Raw genomic sequence first — 27,645 nt, 5'->3', positions numbered from 1 at the left:
TAAATATATGACAATAAAACAGAAACAGAAAGAATTGTTTTGTAGTTTTGTATTTGGGACGTTTTACTGGCTTCATTAAGGCCTTTGATAAGACTTTGCTCTACTGCTGCACTCTGATGTTGAAATGGCGTTACAAGCCCAAATTAGTTCTTCATTAAGTACAGAAGGATCACATGATGGTACCAAATGAAGAGCCAATTTGGGCTCCAGACTTTGTGCTCTTTTTCTATATGTAAAAGGAAGCTTTTTAGACTATTACAGTGTTGTTAGTCCTTGGTAAACAGACAGTAACTGCAATTTTCTGGTCTCAGCACCCTGACATAAAATATGTTTGTGTTTACTACACACTGATTCCAAAAAATCTTTTCCCCATACACAGTAATTACAAAAAGAATAGGCTGTAAGACAATGAATGCATTTTTGTGAGCATCACAAACACCCTGAAATGATTCTTTTTATGATCAGAATTACACACACTGTTTTCTTTTCCTTCCTTCCCTCAACTGTGGTACATCTTTCTCATTTTTATCCTTTTCACCTTATTTCATCTCTTTCCTTCTCCTTCTCCTTCTCTTCCTCTTCCTTCCTCGTACGTCTTGTACAAAAGGTCTTTTTGTCACTCTGTCTTTGATGTGTTTTTTTCTTTCTTTCTGTGTTTTGATCTCTTGAGACTCAGGAGTTTTGTACTGTATCTCCTGCCAGCGCTCGGATCACTCACATCAGCAGGAAATGAAGCAGGGAAGAAAACATCTGCTAGCAAGTAAACCTGGATGTAAACAATGCTTCAAAATATTCAAATGAGTATGTAGCTATGCAGTAGTCTTAGGAGTATTAATTAATTCATGTGTAAGCTGCATTTTAAGTATAAAGAAAATAGAAATACTACAATTACGAGTACTGCACATGCAAAATTCCAGTAGAAATACTTGGTACCACTGCAGCATTCAAACCACACCGGACCCTACTAAACTGGTAAAAGTCAAACATATTCATGCAGAGTGATTCAGGACTTGGTAAATGCGCCTGAGGTGAAAACAGTTGTATTTATTGTGTTTTTCCTCGTCTATGGCCAATAGTGTTATTCCAGCTGCTCTCCATATCAAAGCTGTTAGTATTTTGTGTATAACTGTCAGGTAGATTCTGCATCTGCTTTGTACTGACTGTGTTAACAGGGACGGCAGAGAAATTGGTTTGTACATGGAGACAGTTGTTTTTCTCCCCCAGAATCTCTGTCCATACTGCAGCATGACTGAGCCGAAGTTAGTTCTGAGTGTGGGTGAAGGTAGAGCTCAGGGTTTCCATGCCAGTCTTGGTAGGTCTGAAAAGTGATTAGAATGAGCCATAGTAAGACAGCAGAAACATAGACAGTGAATATACAGTTTCAAGTAGTAGTTACTTTTATCTGCTGTCCCTTCAGTACATCACTATTAAAACATAACGGCACAATAACAAACAGTACAAAGGAAAAAACACATAGGATACATACATAATACAAAGGTACACACAGTTACACATCATATACAATGAAGAGTCAGTAGTTGCAGACCTGAGAGTCATCAGTTTGGTCATTCCTATTGGTTATGGCTTTCACAGATAATGCTGACTGTCCAAATGTGGTGCGATGAAAAGGTATGGTACAATCTGGAGGATCTAATAGAACTTACTGAACGAGTACACAAACTCATGTATTGAAATAGGGGCCAAACTATTTAAACCCCTACATGTAGTACAATAATACATACAGTATATGGAAAAGAATCATAATGTGCATAAATGTCTTGGCCATGTCCAAAGAAAGACAGTTTCTAGTATGTCTAAAAATGTTTGTACTTTATCGTTTTTAATGATCGTGTCTTACTACCTCATGCTTTGTACAAATGACTACAATAGGTGGTCTCAAGGTGGTTGACAGATAAGATGATTAATCCAAAAGATTGATTATTTGTCAAAAGATATCTGCCATTCAAAACACAGAAAAAAACCATGTCTACTCATTGAGAAAAGTTGACCATTCCTGCTGAATTTCCTTTCAATAAGTATGTGTTCATAAGAGTCCTATGCTAGGAAAAGACATTTCAGAAAGTGAGACATAACATTGTTAACACTTTGTGGAAATTCTAACCCTGATACTAAATTAGACATTAATAATTATTTCAATCAAGAAAAATGATTGCGACAGACACGAGGCACATATTGACACATAAAGTAGCTCTCAATCCTATAATCCAGAGGCTTTTCTATGTGACAGTAAACTTAAATATACACCTCACAAAGAAGTGTTCATAAAGGTCAAATGTGTCTTCACTCTGCACATCTAAAGCTATCTTTCCACCAATTCCAGTTTTTCTTCAGAATATAAAACAATTTCTTACCACTCTTGAGTCAGAAGAAGGATTTATAGCCATATCAACGGCACCACTCAAGGGTTAGCAATGTCCATTACTAGTAAGTCTGTCACATTTGGTCCAAACTGAAATATTCCAACAACTACTGGATGGATTGCCATGGCATTTGGTGCATATGGAGCCTAGATGACTGTATCCTCTGACATATCATCTAGAGCCATCATCAGCTCAAAATTCCAAACTTTGGTTTATGATTAAATAGCCGCTGTCTGGTTCTACTTGAAATTTCTTCATGTTAAAGCCTGCTCTATGTGAGAAATGCCCCGAATTACCTTCTGTTGCGATTTGACGCTAAATAAGATTGAATTGAATTGAACAAATGATATTTCCATTCGTCACTTCCAGCATTAGTGGCTAAGGCTAGTTAGCAAGTGTTAGAAATGTAACACACCAAACTAAGACAGTGAACATGGTGAAATACTGTATGATTATTGCCAATTCATACTTGATACTAACATACATGATTTCCATGATTGTAAGCTCATGATTCAGTACCGCTACTTAGTTTTACATTTTATCTGAGCTACCAGAAGAACTGTTGGGGATGAGGCTGTAGCAGCTTCATGTACAGATGTTTCCTTTGTCCTTTGTCATTGTCCTTGACAGACAAATTAAAGCATAAGAAAACTCTACTAATCCGATTAGGTCAGTGACCTGTCTGTAAGCTTATTGAATAGATCAGGGTGTACTGCCTTTGCCTCAGGATGGATTTCATATTAGAGGCTCATATGGTTAGAAATCCTGAGGGACTGGTTTATGTATCTAGGGAATCACAACTATAAAAACTACAATAACTCAAGGAGCTCATTTCAATTTTAAAGCCTTTCTCCCCAAATTTAAATTCAATGCAAATGCAGCTGCTTGGGGAGCTGCTTTTTCTCCATCTTTAGCTATACTTTACATATTTATCTTAAGTTTTCTTGCAAGTCTGCAGTGGTTTACAGTAAAAAAAAAAATCTTAGGCATCCATCAAATCCATATTCAGATACAATTCATCACAGGTGACACCAATTGTTGACAGTGAATGTACTGCTTTTAACGAGATGCCATCTACCAGGACAGTAATCATCAAATTTGCCCATAAAGACGAGCTCCTGACCGCTTTGACATATCATCTGTTGACATCAGCTCGCTAATAGGTATGCGAGTCTCTGCGGGATAGTAACAGAAAAATTCTCTGGGTCGTGTGGCACAATGCTGAATCCTGTCAAGAACGAGCGCCAGGGGAGGAGTTCGGAGCTGATAGAACAACTCCTTTGTGATTTACTGCCATTCAAATGAAATCAACCTTAGGGTTAATATCTGTTCCAGGAGAGACAGAAGCCTCCTGTTTCATTGGGAGAGAGAGAGAGAGGGAAATGGGTTGGGGAGATGGGAGGGGTAATGTGGGGGTTTGGACTAAGCTAAGCAGAGAACTATACTATCCTTCGCTCTTTTCTGCTGCAGCTGCTCAGCTTCCCTTTGGGAGATCACTGTCTGCAGTCTCTTGATCTGTTTTGTGTCATCTATTATGCATTTGGATCATGGCGACGAGTTCGTTTTTACACCCAATATTTTACAGTCCATACATTAACATTTAACAGTGGATCCTTGGGGTCTAAGAGAAGGCCACGGAGTAGTCAAATGAAAGGCTAAATAGAGTTTAAACTATCATCTATCTCTCCACTTATTTGGTCCTAAAGATTCAAAAGTTTCTTTGGAGAGTATAAAACTGTGAGAGATTGAAGTCATATCAGGAGTTCAAGGTTCCAGAAGTAAAAATCCTTTTTCTGCAACGGAAATATTTGGTGATATAACCACATCCATGGTTTGAATCATCAGTCCAAAAGAGGACCAAGATACAAGTATATTTGTATATAGAACCATAAGGATAAAGGTTAACTACAATTCATTCACCCCAATTTGACAGCAAAAGCTAAATTCTGTAATGTAGAACCAGGATAAATCATTCAGCAGTTTGAATCATTTGGGGTGATTCAGTAATTATGGCACCATGTTTTGTTCCTAACAGCTCTGGTTTGCACCACAATCTACCTCTGAGGCTGTGTCACATAGCTTTTGTAGTATTTACGAGATCAGTACGCTTCAACTGAGGTGCTTGTTCGTCAACCCGACAAGCCTTTTCTCTCAGCGATCGGCCAGGTATAAGAAGACAGGGTTTTCACTTCCCTCTCAAGTTTTCTTTTCATTCTTCACCCAGCTTTTTCCATCGTTTCATGTGCAGGACCAAGCGAAACACAATTTATGTCTTATGATGTTATCCCTGTTTGTGTGATACCAATTTTTTTGCTCTCGAGAAGGTGAAACCTTTTGATTTCGGCGAACTCTCTACAGTACAAACGTTTTTATAAACACTGCTGGGAAGGCTTTAAGAATAGCCTCTTGCAAAGACTCTATGAAATCATCTTAAACTTCTAAACCACCTTTAACTGACTACGGGTTTGAGCTTTCTCAGTATTGAAACATTTGTGATCAAACCAGGAACAGCCTCACACATTGTTTCTTCTTTGTTTTTTCAAGTGTCACTACAAATCTATGTCGGGTCTGCAGTCCGACCTTAGGCCCTCGGTAAAAGGGCACATTGCCTTGATGGGAGAGGGCTCCACTTAAACTATACAGATGTGATGCGACCAGGCTGTGCTTATAAGGTGGCACTGTCTAAAAATACACGCAGCAGCACTGCCTCCAGAGACTGTGAGAGTGCGTACGGCCTGGCATGGCCCGGCGTCTGGACCTGGTTGAGCTGATGGCATCTGACAACTGTACACGCTGCTGGTCATGCTAGTTGCAGTGATAACCTGCTCTCATGCAGGAGGGGGGAGGGGGTGTCGGTCGAGTAGCATGCTCTCATGGTTTTACAGTTTTGGGGACAAAGATTGTACATTAGAAGACAAGTTAGATTATTATTTTTTTCCTAATGCATGGTCTGCTGAGCGGAAGAATAAAAGACAACAATCAATCCTGTCAGTCAAACAATGAAAGTAATGTAAACCCAGTATGGAGGCCTGTTGAAGACCTGTTCAGTGTCGGTGGTTCTCATTTGGAGTGCTTTCTGATCCGTTCTCATCCATCTCAGGATAAAAGCTTTGTTGTAGACACCCATTAAATCGCAGACACTATGTTTAGATGGTGCCTTGGCTGCTTTGCATCCCCGGGGCTCAGCCCACACCAATATAGAGATGGTAGTCATCACATGACAACAGCTCAGGAGGAGACTTCTATCTCCCACACTAATATAAGTAGGGCCTGAAGATGGCTGCAGATCATGGTATTGATTGGTTTGGCACTTCATATCACTAGGTTAGGCTTTAGACTAAACATGTACCCTGTGCATACTTAAAGATTAATCAAAGCTCATTCTCTAGAGTAATACACAAGCTTTTGGCAAATGAGCTCTTTGATCAACTTAAAGTCACAAAGAGCTTGAAGCAGTATGGACCACAAATAAGTAGACAAAAGTTCTAAGAGGTTGTTAGCAGCAGCTTCAAGGAAGAAAAGTGAAAGAGTAACAGTCCCTTTCCTCTACAAAAGCTATCAAGGAGCCCTTGAACATAGCACTTAAACCCAGAAGTAGAAGACTTGAGTGTTATATCTCTTTTGATACTTCTACTACAATACAGACTCAATACACAGTTTTGTAAGGTTGACAATACTAACATTTTTATTTTTATCAGGTAATGTTAACTGTACTCACCATCTAGCATGTTAGTAGACTAACAATGATTGCCTGTGCCTCATTCCACCATATTTCACCCAGTAGCTTTAACAACATGTCACTCAAAACCATAAATGACAGCCTCATGATGGTGCTGGAGGGAAAGTCAAGGTCACCCAATTAATTTGGATACATGGTCTAGGAGCAAAATTGTGTTGCAATCCAATTAGTAGATGCTGAAATATGTGGAAACAAAAAAGTAGGAAAAACTTGCTGGGTGTGCTAGACGAAAAGTAAAGATCTTCTGGGTATGAATGTGTGTATGAAATGTCACAGCAGTCCATCTAACAAACCCTTTTCACAGCAGAAGTTTTGACTTGTCAGGTAGAAAAAACATGTTAAAAGTGGCTGTATTAGTTTTAGCTGAGCAATGTCAAGGCTCTATTGTGCATGCTCATTCATGGACAATGGCTTACTAGGACAAGGAATGGAGTGGATACATTGTTATTGTCATTATATACACCTATGCTTTTCCCTGCTTTGACAAGTCAACATGTCATACCTAGAACCATGCTGCTATAGTCCAAAAAGGGTTCACTGGCAGATGGTCTAAATGAGGGAATGCACTGTATTGATTATACAACATAAACACCTAAACTGTACATCAAAAGGCATATCCCAAACAACTCATGCCTAAAACTTTTAGATTTGCAGGCCTCATGCAGCACTTCTGTACCATAATCACTAAGGAATCCATACACTCTCCACCTGTCTCTGATCAGTGAGAACATTTCCCAAACACAAAAATTCCTTCCTTCTTTTCATTAGATGTTCATTAGATGTTCGATAATCAATGCACAATTTAGTCCTTTGACAAGCACAAGTAACATCCATTAAAAATGTTCATGTGTGTAGACTCAGTGCAGTTGGTCTGCTGGTTCTGGGGGTTTGCCTGTCAGTTTATCCAACTGCCAGTTTCCATTAAATCAGGCCTCCAGCATCGCCACTGGATCCCGGTGGAGAGACGGGGCAGTCGTACTGGAGATGGCACAGGTGTCCCGCACTGCCTTGACTGAACAAGAAGTGACTGCAGTCTTATGCTTGGTTGCCTCGACCTCTCCTTGAGCAAAATCCAACAGATTGCACACTTGACGCACACACACACTTCTAGTGAGTACACACATTTCTTATAGCGTGTATACACACAGTCTGTAGTATGGCATATTAGACAGGCATATTTTTTTTTTAAAGATTTTAGAGGTTTATGTTCAAAACTAGAACATGTATAAAAAGAACGGTAGGAGGCTTACAATAGCGCTTGCATGCAGTGACTTTTAAGATAAGGTAACATACAGTGGCATCCGTGATTCCTCAGGGGAATTTTGTGTATGTTGGCACCACTGCTAAAATTACACCAATAGTAGTTTGGAGAACAAACACAAAAGACTCAGAGTCAAATGCATGAATCTGTGCGCAATAGTACACACTGAAACGTGGAAGTAAATCTCTGCAGGAGTAAATCATAGTATGAACAAATAAAGACTAATGTTATGTATAACATGAGAAACACATAACATACAATTAATCAGATCTACAGATGGCCTTATCATGCAAAGACTGCCCAGCCATGCATTATGAAATCTATTACTCACATGTGCCACAATGTATGTGAGGTTTACATGTATTTGCATATTCGCATTACCACTCATTCACCATACAGTATTTAAACAGCAGATGGTGGTACCACATGTGCAGTACCTTGTGTTATCTGTATCATGTATTTTTTGTTTCAATACAACTTTGCATTTTAGGACCTCTGGCAGCATTGAACAGCGTTGATTGAATAGTAAAGAAAACTTTTCCTGGAAACAAAGCTTTAAATCTCACTTTGTCTGTATCGTGCTGCATTTAAAAAGGACACTTAAATATCAGTGTAAGGCTTAGCACTAGATAAATGTACACAAGAACTGCAGTGTCAATCTTCTACCATTTGAAAAATTGTATATTGCAACTCCCTTCAGTTTAGAACCCAGATTCCACTCCCCCATTTCTCTTCGGAAAGTGCCTCCACATTTGAAATGTCCTCTGAGCTTCTTTGCAAAGAGGATGAATGTGAATTGCCTCTCTGTGAGGGAGATGGGCCATTATTCCCAGTGAAGGGCTGTGATTTAGCAAAAAAAAGAAAAGAAAAAGCTTAACCTCACTGAAAGCAGAGCACAATGAAGGTGGGAGCCTAGAGGTTTGTATCTGAGGCTAATGAAGCACTTGAGGGAAGCTCTGAAAAAGGAATATAAACAATGGCCTTTGAAGGAAAGCATTTCCAGGTAAAGCGAGATGTGAAAGAGCTGACAGAGGTGTTCCTCCTCACTTAAGACTTAGGATTGCATATGATCCCCAAACCACATGGGACTTTATGTCTAGTTTCTCTTGTATAAAGCTTGAACAATAAGGGAAATTTTAATAGTCCTCATATGTTTAGAGTTGGATGAGTGGTTGGAGAAGCAGGTGTGAGGTCAGTTTAGAAAATGGCTCAGAAATTGACAGAAGATTCCTCTTAAAATTGCATTGCAAAGGTGAAATATGTTCCAAGTTTCTCCAGTTTTTAAAAAACTAGACACGTTGCTCAATCTTGCACCCTGCTCACAGCAAGAGGTTTAAAAACTATTTGGACTGGCCTTCACCACGTCTAGCAGCCTGGGCGGTCTGGGCTGTTTTCCACAGAGAGATTCTAAAAGAATGAAGATGAGGAGACAGATCTAACATTAGTGAGTTCAGCCTCCTGGTGTATGTCAGTACAAAGGTTTGAGTTTGAATTAATCAGGGTTCAATGAGGATAGACATTAGAACAGTCTTCCCCTTGCAGCCCAAGAGAGAGATTTAGTCTGATTGGATGGAATTTGATGTAAAAGTCTTGCAGGATTTGGCTTTAAATAGACATCTTCAAACTGCATGCTGTCTGGACCTCATCATCAAGGTGAAGAGCGACTCTGACAATGGAGATCTCATTCGGGTCAGAAATGTCAGCTTTATGCGGTTCATTAAAAGAGCTGAGCATGCGATCATCACAGCTGTATGTTTTGCTGAGTTGGTGTAACTGATCAGAACATCCTCTGAGTCCCGCAGCTGGGTCATCGACAGTGTGAACCTGCTGTTCACAATTATGTTACACTGTGAAAATCTCAGATAAGGATGAGCAGAGAATTGCTTAACCTTGTGAAAAGACAGAAATGACAGCAAATGTGGGATGAACACGTGTCAGTCAATGGGCCACATTCAAGGACCAGTGTTCATTGCTACCTGTTCATGACTTAGGTCATGTTACCATGTAATTGTTCTTTATGTAGAAATCAGAAAGTCCTTCTCAATAGCAACACCTGTGTGAGACTGAGTCATTGCGGCCATGTTTTGTTGTGAAATGTGTCTTGGTCGACGGCCGCAGCTAGCTGTCTCATTAGCCAGAGAGCCGTTCTTGTTGTGTTATGTCGTTACGACAGTTGTTTGTTGACATTAGCAGGAGAGAGACAAGCCACTTGGGACCATGCAAAAACATCTTGGAGCTCCATTAAAAATCAGTCTACAGGCTGATATACACAACCGACAGAGTCTAGTAATATCTCATTTTCTAAGTTATGTTAATTCCCATTCACTCACTGGCAATAAAAATGATGAATACATGAGAATAGCTTTTACATAGAACCTTTTAAAAACTGTGAAATCAATGGCAGGGGCAAAGTAAATCTCTGTGAATCTTTAGTGCCAAGTTCTACTTTAGTGAACGTCTGAATTTGCACTGTTAGCAAAGTCTCTTTGCCAACAGCTCACTCTATCAAAGCTCATTATCCATGTTGCACCAACCACTCTTACTTAACCCTGGTTCTCTGACAGGTGAGGGACAACTTCTGAGTACATTACGTGAACTTATTGTTCCGTTAGCAACAACTGACAGTTGGCCTGCAGTCACATGACCATATACCCTAACCCTCTTGATAGATAGCCCATAGGCTGATACATGTCTAGATGCACATAATGGTAATTTAGTTTTTTTCTGCTTTAACTACCCTACTTAAATACTGTTTATTTGTTTTATGATGAGCTTGTTGAAGGCCACAAGCTGGAACACGTCGGTCTAACAGTAAGATAGTTCAGTATACCTAAGGTGTTGCTGGAGCTTTGACCTTTTCAGACTTTGACACTTTGGAGGTAGGTGAAGTTGTGCCAGAAACCTTTACTTTGCTTCTACAACAAGCTGTTATGGCTGGCATTTTCCTGTCTGACTATAGCTATATAATGGTCAGCTCACCAGCTATAATAGTACACCAACCAACCCTGTAGGCATTGACTACATCACTAAGCTTCTTGCCATCAAATTCCCAAGGAGTCATTAATTAACATTCCTGAGCCACTTAATGGTATGACCAGACCTTCAATGCATTACTGATGCCCCCCAAAAATGTTTAAGCTGCTGCTTTTTCTGCTCTATTTGTGGACAACTCTCATTCACAATAGTGTTACACAAGAGTAAAATGAAGAACTTCACACTGCAGTGTTTTCTCTCCCGTTGTCAGGTATCAGCAGAGGTAAATATAACAGATCTAGCAGTGTCAGCAGGGGACTGCGGGACCCAAAAAGCTACTAAATTAGAAAGTATAAAGCTGTCAATGCTGTGTTGTTAAAAGTAAACTACTTTTTGTTACTTGGGGTTTTATTTTCATTGGGTCTATCCGGAATGATAACATGGCACTTACAATAACAGCAGAGATCTTAGATAACAGCAACATCATGAAAAATAGTTCCATGGGGGGAAAAACAGGAGCGCTTAGTCCAAAAAGAAAATGATAAAATTATACCCAGACTGACTTTTGTAAAAATCTATCAGGCGTCCTGGTTTAATTTTGTCCCATATTACTATCCATACCTGCTGGTGTTCCTGTGCTATGGGAGATTTAGTGACACTACAGGCACACTCAGCAATTACTGTGGCCACTACCATGTTATCATAACCAATAGAAGCAATTGCCAAAGCAACACAAATAAAACTTTTTTATAGTTTGTCATTTTCGTTTAATAGACTGATGGATTCACATAAAATTAGATGCCAAAAAAATGTCTTGCTACAGCAGAGTGGTCCATGATTAAAACAGGAGGTGGTCCAGAGATGTGACAGTGATATAGATGAGGAAGAGAATACATCCAATTACAAGTGATGCCACACAGGCCTGGACCACTTGTAAATTTCATTTCTGCTCAAGAGAAATTATAAGTATGAGTAAATCTGTTGTATTAAATCACTCAAACATATCTCTTAAGACCAAACTACTGTTACTGTGTACACTATGTACTTGTGTAGTGTGCACTGCATTTTTCCATACTTTTCAGTGTGAACGCACTTATGCACTCAAAATATTAAATCTAAGTACAGAAATATGAGAGTTGAGACACAGCACAGTCATCCATGTATTTTCTGTCCCTGTTGTGACACTTCTCAGTGAAGTTCAGCCAGGCTTTTATTCTCTCAAATCAAACACAGCTGTTGTGCACTCTCTTAGCCATAGACAGCATAAAAGAAGTGGATGTAACATCCGTGACGTCCGATTGTGGACTGCTGCTCGGAAGCCAATATTTTCAAATCTGGGCAGCGGCATCTTGAAAATTCCAGGTGCATGCTGGGAAAAATAAAAACCTTTTGACACCAAAATGGTCGCCCCCTGGTGGCCTTTTGGTAGAATGCAGTTCTAAGTTACTTCCTCATTGGCCTCATTTCAGAGGACCGGAACTCCCCGCCTGCGATTAGCTAATTCGCAAGCTAACATTAGCAGTTGCGTTAGCATTCATGGTTCTAAATCATTACAGACTGCTAGATTACCCCAATAAACCTACTGGTAGCTTGTGACAACAGCATAGTGGTGCTCAGTGCAAAAAAACACATGTATAATTTACATTTGTATAATGTGTAGTTACAATATTCTGTAGTCTATTTCCAGTTTGAAAAGCACCATGTAGTCACGATGGCAACCACTGAATGCGAGAAGTATCCTTACTTCCACATTCAATTTGTTGACCGTTTGGAGTACTCATAGTGTACTGCATTGTTCCATACTTTTCAGTGTGAACACACTTATGCACTCAAAATATTAAATCTAAGTACAGAAATATGAGAGTTGAGACACAGCACAGTCATCCATGTATTTTCTGTCCCTGTCGCCTTGTGACACTTCTCAGTGAAGTCCAGCCAGGCTTTTATTCTCTCTCCATGTTGGTACCGCCTGCTGTTTAATGTGAAGGTCACTTGATTATATGTGTGGCTAAAGCAGCAGCAGCAGCAGCAGCAGCATAGACTACTGTGTCAGGCATGCTTAGCACTCCTCTGTATGCTCCGCTTGGCAGCAATAGACTGCTTAGTCCACACAGCTATGTTAGGAGCAAGTCCTTTTATCCTTCTCCTTTTTTTTTTTTTGCAGGGATACCCTTGCACTTGGCTGTCCTATTTCTCTCCTCTCGCGCCTCAGGGGAGATGCACATGAGTAGTGAGTGTTCCCTGACCTCCAGATTTAGCCCAAGCATTATACGGTGCTAAGCCAGGCCAGGATCAGGCCAATCCAGTTCAGACTAGCCTCAGCCCAGAGCTACTACCTCGAGGAGCGCTGTGGCTGTGTTGATTTTGGTACTAGAAAGAAAACGTGGTGGGGGTGAGGGGGGCTGCGTGTACAAGCACGTCTGCTACCATCGCTTTTTCTCATACGGCGTCAACCAGAGAGAAGACAACTGTCCGGCGCAGTGAGACATCACACAGCCCGTCTACGTTACACCACAAACACACACAGGCAGGCAGGCAGGCAGGCGAGGACACGCTGCTTCACTTAAACCAAGATGAAAATGTGCGTCGGTAGGGCTGACAGCAAAGAGAATTTACTGCTTGCAAATCAAAAAGATTATTTTATTATGCTTCACATGAATGAGAAAGAGGCAGGACGCCCCCCCCCCTTCTCTCCTTACGCCGCCCCCCCTCACTCAGTCACTCTACTCAAAATGCTCTGTTTTTTGGTGTGTGTCTCCCAGCCTTCAGTTACATATTCAGGGAAATGTAGCACAGCAGTATATTGTGCCAATGCAGAAAGTCCAATTATTTCTCACTGTTGGGTTGAGATTTTTTTTCACACACACATACACACACACACACCAAAAAAAAAGGCCCCCACCATGGCTGCTGAAATATGGCTGAGGTTTGGTTGCGTTGCGTTTCAGATGACTCATAGGTTTTTCTGGAACCAAACCGGAAGCACACACACACACACACACACACACACACACACACACACACACACACACACACACACACACACAAAGATCAAGTTCAAACTATCTCTCAGAGCTCCACATTCTCAAATGTAGATAATCACAACACATAATAGCCATCACTCTGCTGCACATGCTGGATCTCGCAGGAATGTATATCCAAACATAGATAAAACTCCTGCACAATATACACACACAGACACACACACACACACACACCATGACTGTCAATCTGGCAAACACACACCTTAGCTACCCACTGCTTCATTAATTACATTTCCCTGCAATTAGCTCCTCATTTATCCAGTTTTAATTAAGCATGAAATTATATATCCTTCCTATTTGGTAGATGACGTCTCATCTGCCGAGTGTATTTTGGTCTCTTCCTGAATATATATTTGCTCATTATGGGAATCCTGCAAATCAGATGGAATAGTAGCTTCTTTCTAATACTGATGCTGGCCCGGTAGCTGAAGGAAGGAAGGGTGTGTGTGTGTGTGAGTGTCTGTGTGTGTGTGTCTACATGTGTGCACTAAGAGTTAGTGAAGGACGAGGCCAAGGGCGGAAGGAGGGGCTCTTTCTGTGTGTGTATGTGTGTGTGTGTGTGTGTGTGTGTGTGTGTGTGTGTGTGTGTGTGTGTGTGAGTGTGTGAATGACTCAGAGTGCAGCAGTGTTTCTCCGTTATCACACACTGTGGGAGGAAGAGCTGTGTCTTTGTCTTCTCCTCATGCACACGCACACACACACGCACATGCACAGTGGTGATCTGCACTAGATTACAGCTCACTACAAATAGCATTTCGGTAAGGGGTCCAATATGAAAGTGCAGTATAGAGCCCCCGCAACCCCACCACCAGCTTTATTATTTTCTGTAGTCAAAGATGATTTCTGTCTGTTATCACATTTTAAAGCTCTGCAAAGTGAGTCAAAATATAGATATTTGTATTATTATCCAACTCTGTAAGTTTAATAAGCACGCTGTGATTGATCACAGGTCAGTACATCTGTACATTAACCCCCTTCACACGCAGCTTCCTTCCTTATTGACATATTGATCCTTTTCAGCCAATTAAAATGCAGTGTTTTAAATTTAGACTTCTGCCTGGTAACATTTCAGTCAGATTGTGACTCATAAGATAACTGTGAAACGTGACAAACAGACCTTACCGGGTGTACTAAATAACCATAATTATATTTCAATAAGAACATTGATGTTAGCAACAGAGAGATTTTTTTGAGGATTAGATTGTGAAGCATCTTCATAAAGTGTAGGCTCTTATGAAAATCAGAGATAAGACAGGATGCTTCCAGGGTGTGGATGCTGGTGCTGCTGGTGATGGAGTGCAGCCAGCAGGTGGTTGATTTGATGGAAATCTTCAGATGAGTCTCCCTGGATACTAAGGAGGTCACGGTGGTGATGGAGAGGAGGCGGGTTGTTGCGTAATAGCAGATCTAAATGATGGAATGGCAGAGTTTCAGAGATGTTTAAAGAGCAGCATCCAGAGACTGGCTGATCGTAGGCACTGATACTGTATCACTGGTCAGGAAGGGTGAAGTCACAATAGTGAATGAAGTGAAGTGATTTTTTTTTTTTTAAAGGAAAGCAGATGTGATGGAGAGAAATAAACAGTAGTAAACAGCAGATATTCAACATAGTGAAATGCAAGGGAGATCTTCCTTTTTGAGCTAATGAGCTTAATGAGCTATATATTATATATTATACTTACACTTACCATACTTATTATATTAATATATATTGTACTTATACTTATTATACCTATTATACTAATATATATTGTACTTATACTTAATATAATTATTATACCAATATATATTATACTTACCATACTTATTATACTAATATATGTTATATACCTATACTTACTATAATTATATTTTATATATATATATATGTTATATATATTTTTTTCTTCTCACAACAGAAATTGGCATCCTAAACAACATAGCTCCTCCAGTAAGATTTGTAAGACTTAAATTTCAATGTCATTTCAAACCAAATCAAACCAAACCAATGTTTTCCTTCATCAAGCTTTGTTTAACATGTAGTATGCATGTATATGGAGTCAAATTAAGTTATGTTGAGTCATGTTACTACAACACATGCAGCGTGTGGTTGAGTTCTGTAATAAAAATGAGATAAAACTACATGATGTCAGCCTGATCTGTTTTTTCTCACCCGTCTCGTCTAAGTTGACAACTTCTGTGATGTCTTTTATGACTCTTCTCTTTTATGAAAATATTCTATTACCATGATGTTGGCGCGGTAATAGGGATGTGAGTAATTTTCATCTAATAAAAAAAGACTGTAATCAAAGATTTCTCTGTTATAAAGCATGCAGTATAAGACACGTAATGTTCTGTGAATGTTCTCGTGGCCTCTCAAAGCGCATCAAGAATAGTCCAATCCTGTTTGAAAAGCTCCCACCTCGTCTTCCTGTGGATGACACACTCACACAAGCACAGAGACACATTAACCAAACGTATCATCCCCCTCCTCAAGTGCTTTAAACATCCCCTGTCCTCAGCTTACTTAGGGGAGCTGGATGTTTGCTCCGAGTGATTCAGCACCTCCCACACAGTGACATTACTTTTCCTCTTGGGAGAGTGTTTTGTGTCTGAGCCAAACTCTTCTCTTCACTCAGGACAAATCCGAGCACTGCCATGGATTGCGTCACTTTTATTTTGAAGGCAGAGAGGTGACTGAATTCTGTCACCTATGTACTGCTCGGAGTACAATCCTAAAACATCCATTAGCTTAATTAGCAGGTGTTTAGTTACATGTCCTGGTTATGTGACCGGACATGTTGGCATATGAAGGTGCAGGTAAAACGTCACGAGTCAGCGTTACTGAAAGGTACCTAATGGTGTGGAAAACACTGGCTGTTAATGTAGATGCAGACTTTCCACATCAGAAGTCTTCCCATGCTTCAGCAGTAAACATTTCACACCACTGCAATATAATCACAAGTCACATCACATACAGTCACGATGCTTGTAGCTCACTTTGTCAATACTGCTTTGATCCAGTGTGTGAAAGCAGAAACAACACAGTTTTTTTACCGATTTCCAATTTAGTCTCAGTATTATGGACGTCACATTTCAGTAAAAAGAATATTCAAATCAATATGAGAGTCTTGGTCATCTGTTTTATTTCCAAGAGTTAGTTTAAAAGACATAAAACTACTTTTCATGTCTCACATATTCCTGAATATCAATATGTACTGCCAGCATAAAGCCTGGAAGCTGGAGGAGGAAACAGCTAAATTAGACTAATTAACACTTCATATCTCATTTGTGTCCTTCTTGGTTGAATGTTTCACTTCTATTGTACTCGTAAGCACATTCAACAGTGATGTCATGTTGTACTGACATATCTTGAAGTACACTCCTACATGAATGCAGCAAGGTGAGAGGTTAACAAACTGGAGCTGTGCTAAGTTGCTCTTAGACCACATGATACCGATTTTAATTTCTGATGGAAACAACACGATATCAAAATATATAACAATCAATGCAAACATACGCCTGTCACAATAACTACTTTTGTTGGACGATATATTGTCTCAGAAATAATCGCGATAAATGATATTGTTGTCATTTGAAGATCATTTTATACCACTGATGTAATGATAATATAACAGCCTAATAATGCAAGGATGCTGGGCTAGCTAGCAATGTGACATGAATAGCCTCTTAGCTGCTGTACTGAGGTCAAAAAAATGATCAAAGTCATGTCTATGTGTCATATGATAAGTCCATATATAGACATGATGATGTTGACAATTACGGTATTGTATGATAAGTCGATATTTATAGTGACAGGACTATTTAAACGTTTAATTAAAAATGCTTTCAAATTTAAAAAGTTGGAGGGTTTCTTCTTTTGAAAAGAGTAAACAGATGATGAGTCACTACAAAGACTGCAATGGTTTTGTTATTATTTGTTATTTTTTACATATGGATACGATATGATGCAACAGCTGGTATTATTTTCCCCTCTGTTTATTAAAAAATGTGTTGACTTGCTTACTTCTCTAGAAACTAAAAACTAAATTAAAAAATAGAGAAAAAAACAACAAAGTGCTATAATGTAGAATATTAATTATTAATATGAATTTAGAATAGTAAGAAACGGTCAGGTGAAAAGGTCAGCTGCTAACAAATGAGGAGAATTCCTTGAAAAATGTTGTGCCCACATAAGCTGAATGATTAAGCCTTCCATTCCATTTGTCAGTCTGTACCTTCCTGAGGACAGATGAGAAATAGCTTCAGTACAGAGCACACACTCATGGAGGGAACACCAGAGTCCTTCTGCCACCTAATTGAAAGTGACTGAGTGGCGCTGGGAGTAATTGAGTACTACTGAAAACACCTTTGAGCAGAGTAAGAAGCAAAATACTTTTTAAAAAGACTCTAAAATAAAGTCGTTGTAAACTGGCAGCTGTTCCATTTGTCCCGCCTCACACCAGCACAGTAAAGATGGCTTCAATCGCTGCTTTGCATTTGAAATGAGTTTGGCTACTGTCCAAATTATTTTCTGACAGCAAAGAGAGGTACATGTGTTAACCCTGAATTGATCACTCTTTAGTGAACAAATGAGGTAAGTCAACATTGATTACATCAACTGACATATCAGCTAAATACACACATTGTAAGTGTTTTCTATAAAAGATATGATTAGCAAGTTTTACCAAAGCCACATTTCAATTCAGGCCTGCACTCACCTAAATGTTGCTTCAGAGGCTTTTTCAAGTCAGTACAACGTAATTGTTGGGCTGCACGGTGGGGTAGTGGTTAACACTGTCACCTAACAGCAGGGGGGTTCTGGGTTCAAACCCACCAGCTGGCTGAGGCCCTTCTGTGTGGAGCTTGCATGTTCTCTCGTGCCTGCTGGTACTCCAATACAAAAACATACAGGTTAGGTTAACTGGTGACTCTAAATTGCCTATAGTTATGAATATGAATGGTTGTCTGTCTCTATACTATAGGTTAACCCTGTGATGAATGAAGTGTCTAGTGTACCCCACGTCTCACCTAATGTCAGCTCAAATTAACTAGAGGATAAGTGGTAGAGAAAATTACAAAACTCGGGCTGGGCAATATATCGATATTATATCGATATCGTGATATGAGACTAGATATCGTCTTAGATTTAGGATATCGTAATATCGTGATATGTCATTGTGTTGTCTTTTCCTGCTTTTAAATGCTGCATCACTGTAAAAATGTGTAATTTTCTGAACTTACCAGACTGTTCTAGCTGTTTGGTTATTTATTTTTTACCAACTTTGTCATTATAACAACATTACTAATGATTATTTATCAAACATTTCAAAGTGTAAATATTTTGTGAAAGCATCAAGAGTCATCTCTACATTATCGTTGCAATATCGATATCGAGGTATTTGGTCAAATATATCGTGATACTTGATTTTGTCCATATCGCCCAGCCCTAGTTCAAACACACAAGATCTGTATGGGATTGGGATTGTTAAAACATGTGTCATCCTCTGGACTTCAGTGATGGACAGATGGACCAATAGTTGAAGGAAAAGGAACACACATAGACCTGTTTGTTTCATCAACTTCTTTATTTAATCAGTGCTGTGTTCAATCAAAGCCCAACGTTTTGACTTCTGCGTCCATCAGGAGCCAATCTGTGGTACCTACATCACCACCTGAAGCCTAAAGAATAAACCATAATTCTAATTCCAATGTAATTTCCAACAAACTGTTTAGAAACTACTGTTCAGTTCAACTAAACAGATGTAGCAACAGACCAACATTGCCAACCCTTAAGGCATGTCATCAGTGTTCATAACACTTTTTCTGCATATTCTATTTTCCAAGAATGGATACAACCACTTTTGTACACATTTAAATGTGGAGTTATACTTATATAACGTCTCTGCTAACCTACACAGAGGAAGGTGTTATGAATAACTATAGGTTGCGCAGGACTTGACGTGCACACCTACCAAATCTCACCAATGCAATGTGTGAACTTCCACACTGAGCAAGCTGAATGATTCATCCAACACCTGCCAGCTTGCAGGTTGAAACGGAAATTAAGTAAAATGTAATAAAAGAAATGTACATATGAAAGAAACAGCCAAATGAACATCTTTGAATGATGCCTGTGTACATTCACCGACATTATAGATTGTGCATGCTATGCCATAATCGTGTTTTCCTGTTTTGTTGAAATGAGGGTTCCTAGCTAGCTAGCTATTCTTTCATGGGTCTAACTGTAGTCTGTACTGACATTTTTTACCATTTTAGGGTGTGTCATGCTAATAACAATTAACGTAGCCTTGAAATCATGCATCACTTCACATCACAATTTAGCAGATTTCACACAGCATCCTCTAGACCCAAAAAGAGCTTTAAAACAACTTTTTTTCACATATGTTGAACATAATTTGACGTGTTACCTCAGACTTTCCTTTTAGCAAAAATTTATTTTTAATTTCAGTTTGACTTTAATGTTATTGAAGATGAAAAACAGGAGCTGTCAGCACATCAGCATCCTTGGCCTACAAAAAGCCACATAAGCAGGAACACACTGTACAACCTAAACAGTTAGTGTTAGGAATACATCATGAAGGTGAATGAGCTCATTATCTCAGTCGGTCTCAAGCTGAGACAATTCAACTGAAAAGACACACACACACTCATTTCCGCACACTCAGGCCTGTTTGTATCTGCTAGAATGCGCCAGACGGAGGAACAGACATCTGAACGAGGTCACAGAGTTCACTTGCCTCTCCTCATGCTCCACTCAGAGTATCAGCCCTTCCTTGACCCGGCCTGCCTGGTGGGGCACTGTTTCCTCTCCTCCCTCTCACTTCTCTTTGCAAAAAAAAGAACAAAAAAAAGACACAGTAGTATCCATCTCTTGCTGCGTGGCGAGTCTCTGTGTGTCCTCGCCGTTCTCTCTCTGAGGATAATGGGTTTTGGTACAGCTTGCACAGATGGAGGCTCAGGAAGCGGTCTACCATCAGCTGTATTGGCCCCACTATCACCCCTTAAAACACAGAGTCGACTCCATTTGCATCCCACCAGGATCTAAACACTTTAGGCGATGAGTGTTGCACCCCCCCCCCCCTCCCCTCCCCTCCCTTGAATCACACACTCTAGAGATTAGTGATGTGTTCAATGTGCAGCTGCCTTGCTAGAATAGTATATTGTGTTTTCTTCAATTATACATTCGACATGTTTGATTGAATCCTGGTTTAAAAGCTCCCATAATGACGGATTCTTTGAAGTATCATTGATGTGTCACAGTGAGTTTTTTTGTGTTTTTGTTTTTCAGGGCAGCGATGAAGGCGACGTGGACAAGAACAAGTGCTGCACGCTGTGTAACATGTCCTTCACCTCAGCAGTGGTCGCACAGTCACACTACCAGGGTAAAATCCACGCCAAGAGGCTAAAACTGCTACTGGGGGAGCAGCCTGCCATCACAACCAAAGGTATACCCCCCCCCCCTTGTTAGAAATGCATTGTGGGTATAAATGATAGAGAAGCGTCACACGTCCAAAGGGGATTTATTTATTATTGAAAAGAAAAAATAATTAAGGGATGAGACGCAGGATGCCATATGTGTCGAACACGTTTGGAGGTGTTGCTATGTGCATGTGAAGTGGAGGAGAACCTTGTAATTGATTTTAAAAAATTATGTAGCACATAATTTACAGTGTGTGTGTGTGTTGTCTCCACATTTTCACACTCTGAAATGTTGGAATCCTAACAACATCCATTGTCTGATGTATTATTGTTCAGTAGGGTGCAGGCACACTGTGAAACACCATGTACATATAGAGGTGCTGTAGGGGTCACAATAAACTGCAGGAGCCCTAAGGCCAAATCTATACTGCAGCATGGCCGATGCCTAGAGGAATCATTACTTCTACTATTGTTGCTGATGGATCTTCTGTGTACTTGTTTTGTTTTGTAGTTATTTGTTATTTGTAGTGGTTTTTGTAGAGGTTTCACCCACTCTTTACCCCTTTACCTATGTATGGTGAAGGCTACCTAGATACCATTGTCTTTGAAAAGCAGCTTCTTTGGTGGACATCATCATCAGGTATTCCAGCTGCAGGTCTGTGATTTAAACCCACTTCAACCTCAACATGTTTACAGGTTCACAAAGATATTCTTAGCATTGACCTTTGCCGATACACCGCCTTACTTAAAGCTCCCTGACATTTCTAGTTTGCCAGATACTACCTTTATAAGTTTGAATCAGTTTTTCGACTTCAAGATGTATTCTAGGTGTGTAGTCTAAGATGTTTGTACGTACAGTACTTTGTTTGCTGGCAACACTATCAGTACATTCAGATTTACAGTATTTGTAAGAGTTTCTTGACACCAAATTGGACTTTGTGAGCCAAAATTTCATGGCAATCCATCCAATAGTCCATCCAAATTTCACTCATAACTACAGATATCAACCTGCTGGTAGTGCTTGAATAAAAGTTGGGGGATCAGCAAAATAATTAGGGTTTATCCTCAGGGAACCATAAATGTCTGTACAAATTTAGTTGGTATTCACTTCCACTTTTAATGTTTTAGTCAAAACTTTGAAGAGCTGGTGATGCAAGAGGAAAATTGGATCAAGGGATCACCAAAGTCATTAGGATTCCTTCTCTGAGGACCAGGGATCTTGACCATCCATTCCACCGTTGTTGAGATGTATTTTAAAGTGGTGGTCCAACCAACTAATCAGCCAATATTTCTAACCTTAGAGGCAGAACATGAGTGTAAGGTTTGTGAGAATGTAAGACATCTGTGGTCTAACCAAAAAAAGAAAAGAAAAAGTGTCAGCTTTTCTGTCCAGATAACAGTAACATGACCAGAGCAGTACTCATGAACTAATATTAGTTTTACAGTGATGGTTCAGTGAATTCAATCACACCTACGGTCATTTTTATGAGTGAATTTTACACAACCCTTGGCCTCTGAGAATAATCCCTCGTGTCTACTAAAATTTTATTATATGTATGCAAGTCATCAACTAAATATGCTTTGCTTGTTAGATCTGATAGGAATGTTTATCACGTGGAACCTCAGTAATTTATGGCAGTAATAAAAGTTTGAGTATACTCTATGAAGCTTAAAATAACCAGATGCAATGTATGGTATTACATAGCACTGTCAGCATTGTCCCGCGGTACCAATCCCATCTGGACATGATCTTGCAGTTCTGATATTAAAGATTATAAATCACCAGCCTTCTTTTGGTAACACTAACTCTATCCTTAGAGGAAAAGGAACAATGCATACAATGTTGGCAAATGGAACCTTGGACTGACATTTATACAGACCTTTCATTAGCATGATCATTTGTTATGCTCAGCTGCCAACTCACTGTATGTGTCTCCAATCCACTTTCAGTCTTTGCACACGTTCTGCCCTCAATCCATCCAACCGTTACGTCTGAACTCACCTTGAGACGTCAGCACTTTCTCCTACTGTCCTCTCCAGCAAACTTATTACAAAAATAGAAGTTGAGTGATACGAAGACACATCTGTAAATGCTGGATTGTACGTTTAAATGGGATTCAACAACAATTTAGCACATTTTGGCAGTGTTATGCTGTGGTGCTGATCATTTTTGAGTTTCTGTTATCTAACAGTACGTATGTTCCTTTCTCTGGGACAGACCTACCAACTTCCAGATATTAACAATAAGGGGAGATGATTAAGGCAGAACTGCTGTTGTGTGCTCTCAGGCAGAGGCTCCAAGGATTGTCAATCTGTTGGTTTGTTGATTGCTCCACTACTTTGCTAAAGACTGAAATACCTCAACAACTATTGGATGAATTGCTCTGAAATGCTGGACAGTCATTCGTAGTCCCCAAAGGATGAATCTTACTGACTTTGGTGATCTACTGTTTTTTCTTCTGGTGCCACCAGGTTGAGAAATACTAGTATCATTTATCGCTATTATTTCTGACACAATATATATTTCAACAAAAGTAGTTATCGTGACAGGCCTAGTTTTCAGTATAATGTCTCCACAACTATTGAATGGATTTCCAGGACATTTCTTACAGATGTTCATGGTTCCCAGAGGAGGGATACTCAGTACGTTGGTGACCTCATGATTCTTTATCTTTCACCACCAATAGGTTAGGTTTTCACTTATTCTGGGAAATCACTCAGGATAGTACTGGGAAATTGTGTACAGATATTTATGGTCACTAGATTTATCCTGCTGGTGATTGGTGATTCCTTGACTCTTCCACTAGCACCATCATGAGGTTGACATTTGTGGTTTTTTGGTATAATGTCTCCACAACTATTGCATGGATTACCATGACATTTGGTACCCAGAGGAGCAATATTCAGCACTTTCGTGATCTCATGATTCTTTATCTTTTGCCACCAGCAGGTGTGAAATAACTCAATATAGTACTGAAACATTTTGTACATTCATGGTCACTAGATGATTTGTTGACTCTTCCACTAGCACCATCATGAGGTTGACATTTCTGGTTTTGAGGGATATGTCTTGGCTTTTCCTTTAGTGCCATCATCAGATCGAAATTAGTGATATGATACCCATAATAGCTTTACCTGTATTTTTTAGTGCTAATTAGCAAAGGTTAGCAGCTAACAGGCAAAACTAAGATGGTGAATATGACAGAACATTAGACTTGCTAAACATTAGTATGCTGACGTTTCTCATTGTGGGAATATTAGCAGGCTGAAGTGATTTAGCCCAAAGCCCCACAGAGCCCTTACAGTAGAATGTCTGTACACTCTTAATGTGGTTTACATAAAAAAAGCTGTATGTTTTGATTTTTTGGGCCAATTACAACTTACTAACAGCAGCCCAACAAGCTGGTGTTGTCGGCTGGTTCTTCCTGTCTGTGTGTGTCTACGCGTTATTTAGATTTAATCACCAACTGCTCTTTACCTTGGGGTGACTGAAGTCTGCTGTTGTTTTGATCCTCTGACAGCTGCTCACCTTGAATCCGCTTACAAATTGGCAGCGGTGAGAATAATGAGCGAAGTTCACGAGGGGGGGCAAGTAAACGAGAAACACGGCAAACATTATATTTTGAGATTGTTCTGGAGCCCAACACCTGAGTCCACAGCGAGCATTGTGAATGTGAATAAATCAGCCTTGAGCTATGTTTGTTTACCCGGGGCTTGTTGGCGCTCCAGTTGACCAAGTCGTTTATATGCACTTCTCAGCTTTTGTGTTTTAGTCTGCGCTCTCAGATTTCCCTCAACACTTCCCTTTTCTTTTTCATTTTGTTGGACGTTTTTCTGTTGACTGATGCTGTGTTAAGATGCTGCATTTTTATAGCTGTATTATCTGAAGTCTCCTATTGTCGGACTGAATTTATGCTGCATTAGCACTGTCTCAGCCACCGTAGCTTTTCTTCCCTATAAAGTGGATTGAATCAGTAGATCAGCAGGCAAACCTTGTCTTTTGAGTTAAGGTTCGGTTGTATCAATCCTTGAACTCTCTAGCTGAAAAAATAAAGAAATATTATAATTCCTTTCACTGCAGCAGCACTGGAATAGCAGTTAAGTATAGAAAGTGGGACAGAAGAAATCTGAAGAGCTTGTTCAGGATAAATTTGCTCTGGGTCACCTCTGTCAGCTGGGTTTGTACAACTGTCACGATCAAATGTTGAGCATGTGCTGCTGCTGCTGCTGCTTCCTGTGCTGCATTAACAGCCGAGCCTCCACCTGCTCTGTTCTTTTTTATTCCAGGTTAGCATCAATCTCTCTCTCTGTTCTTCCTTTGGCTGGTTGAAATATTTATGTTCTTAGAGAGTGATCGAAACAAAGCCTGACGCCAAAGTGAAGTTTTTATTTATTCTCCATACTGTGTTTCCTTTTTAATTCATGGGTAAACTATTGAAGGGCAAACACATTTGATCTCTTTTTTTGTGTAGTGAAGCAGCATAAGAAACGTAAGAGCATTACATGTGAGTATGCAAAGGTTCCCCTACACCAGGGACATACCATGCATTTAGCTGTAGTTATAGTTAGCTCTGTTTACTTATGCATTCCTCTATAACTGTTCTATAACTGTGCAAATAGATAAAAAAGTTCAGGTCCTGGTTTAAGTTTAATAGTTTAGTTCTGTCTTCCTTTTCTGTTATCCTTCTTTAATTCCATTACAGTTATATGTACAATCATTATCATTTTGAGAAATAAGGTTGGTTTTATAAAAGAGTTAGGGTTAGAGTTAGGCTACAGTGATGTAGTGAAAACTTAAAAGTCTGGTGCTTCAACTAATAAAATATGCTTTGAGTTAAAACCACACAACTTATAATATGACTCATAAACATTTTGTGGGCAGACCTAAATTCCAGCAAGTCAATTGATTGCTTCGTCAATCAAAAGAAGATTAATCTGCCAGAGAACTGTTCAGAGTCAAGTGGAAAACAATCAGACCTTGTCTGGATCCAGGCTCTCAATAGTGATGATTTTCTATTTCAGTTTTATGTCTTTGAATTAAACAATACTTTTAATATTTCTTTGTAGAGAGGACAACATTTGTACAGCCATTATTGATTTTTAAAAAACTGAAATTGTAGTTATTGTTACATGTGTTTGGTGGTTGTTGATAGAACCTTTCTAACTAGATCCAGCAGACAATTATTTGAAGGCACTGAGCAAACATGTTTTCCTACAAGGAGATAGTTTGGTGACTGATACGTCTAATAATCAGTCAGTAGATCAAATAGTCAAACATACAGTGGCTTCAGGTGTAGAGAACTACTACTGTTTGATTGAATGTTTAAACCTTGCTTTCTAACAGCACTGGTTGTAGTCTGATGATTCCGTGTTCAAACAGCGCCCTTTGCTATTTGCTCTCTTCGCCCCTTGTCAGTGACAGACATAGCCATTAAGCATGCCATCTGTGGCCAATGGTTCAGAACAGAGGCAGCTCCATCCCGGCCAAAAGAGGGGGTGACAAGGCCATCAATCGTATTGTCACACAGCAAACTACTGGGACACATTGGACAGACACATCGGAACAAGACTAAAGGCTATTGGTATAATGTTTACCATGTTCACCATCTAAGGTTAGCATGTTAGCAAGTTAACATTTGCCGATTAGAACTAAACACAAAGGGTAGCAGGTATTTTGATCTGATGCTGGTGTAAGAGATAAGTCAGGAGATCATTAAAGATGTCACTATTGATCCTGTGGGAGTCAGGAATGGGTGCAACAAATTTAATGGAAATCTATCCAAATATTGTTGAGACATTTCACTCTAAACCACAAATGTCGACCTCAACCTAAAGGTGCTAAAGGAAAAGTCAGGAGGAATGATCTGAAAACTATGAATATCTGTACCCAATTGAGTACCAATCCATCCAGCAGATGTCTAGATATTTCACAGGATAATTAAAAACTTTGAGCTGCTGGCGGCGCTAATGGTAAAGGTAGCAGATCACCAAAGTCATTAGAATTCATGGTATTGCCACAAAGGACATCTGTGCCACAATTCATGCTTATCCATTAGATATTTGTATTACAATGTGGACCCAAGTGGTGGCCTGAAAGACCAACAGATGATACTACCATCTCTAGTTAAGAGCAGTTGAGAGATTCAGAAACTTCATATTTGACTTTGTTCTTCACAAAACATTTCAAAATGTGCTTTTATTCATCGTTTGCTGGGATCATTTTCAGAGTGGAGTATGAAACTATGAAACAGCATTTATAATGGAACAGTAAACCTCCCCATTAATATTCATAGATATGATGAAATACAAATATCAGACACATGTATTTGCCTCAAGCAAAAACACTTTTTTTTTATTTTTCTCTCTCACACACTCCCTATTAATACTTACAAATATATTGCAGAAGATTCATCAAAGGAAGATTCTAAGTATGTCTATAAAGGCCTGTTGCCCCTGTTCAAACGACCCATATTCCAGTTTAATCAATAGAAGTGCTAGCTTTGGGCTGGGCTTGTTTTATCCTCTGAAACAGTAGTTTAAAACACCTCTATTGTACAAGCACCCAGATCTGTCACAAATAGAAAATGTCAGGAAGATAAATCCAGGGCACCGGGAGGCCCAGGCTATTGATTTCTACATAAGTAACATCAGCTGACTGGCCGAGATCCTCTGTTGATCTCCCTGCCTCTCGGGACTCCTCTGTTTTTCCAGCCTCCTGTCAGCTGGATACAGTTGCAAAAACTCTTGTCTGTGCCAAGCTTTTTTTCCCTCATTCACCTCAAACACCAAACATCCAGGAAGGTACTGTTCGATAAACACTGATGA

The 27,645-nt window shown here is 39.6% G+C and overlaps 1 protein-coding gene across 1 annotated transcript in view; it reads left to right on the top strand.

The window, feature by feature from the left end:
* Window positions 1-27,645, top strand: part of zmat4a (zinc finger, matrin-type 4a) — a 164,689-nt gene that overhangs the window by 61,122 nt on the left and 75,922 nt on the right. Inside the window, exon 4 of the mRNA XM_053325597.1 lies at window positions 20,690-20,846. Coding sequence (XP_053181572.1) covers window positions 20,690-20,846 — 157 coding nt within the window. The remainder of the gene's footprint in view (window positions 1-20,689; window positions 20,847-27,645) is intronic.

Source organism: Scomber japonicus, chromosome 9 (genome assembly GCF_027409825.1).
Source record: "Scomber japonicus isolate fScoJap1 chromosome 9, fScoJap1.pri, whole genome shotgun sequence".
Lineage (NCBI taxonomy): Eukaryota > Metazoa > Chordata > Actinopteri > Scombriformes > Scombridae > Scomber > Scomber japonicus.
Note: the sequence above shows the minus strand (reverse complement) of the source record. Positions and strands in the feature narration are given on the sequence as shown.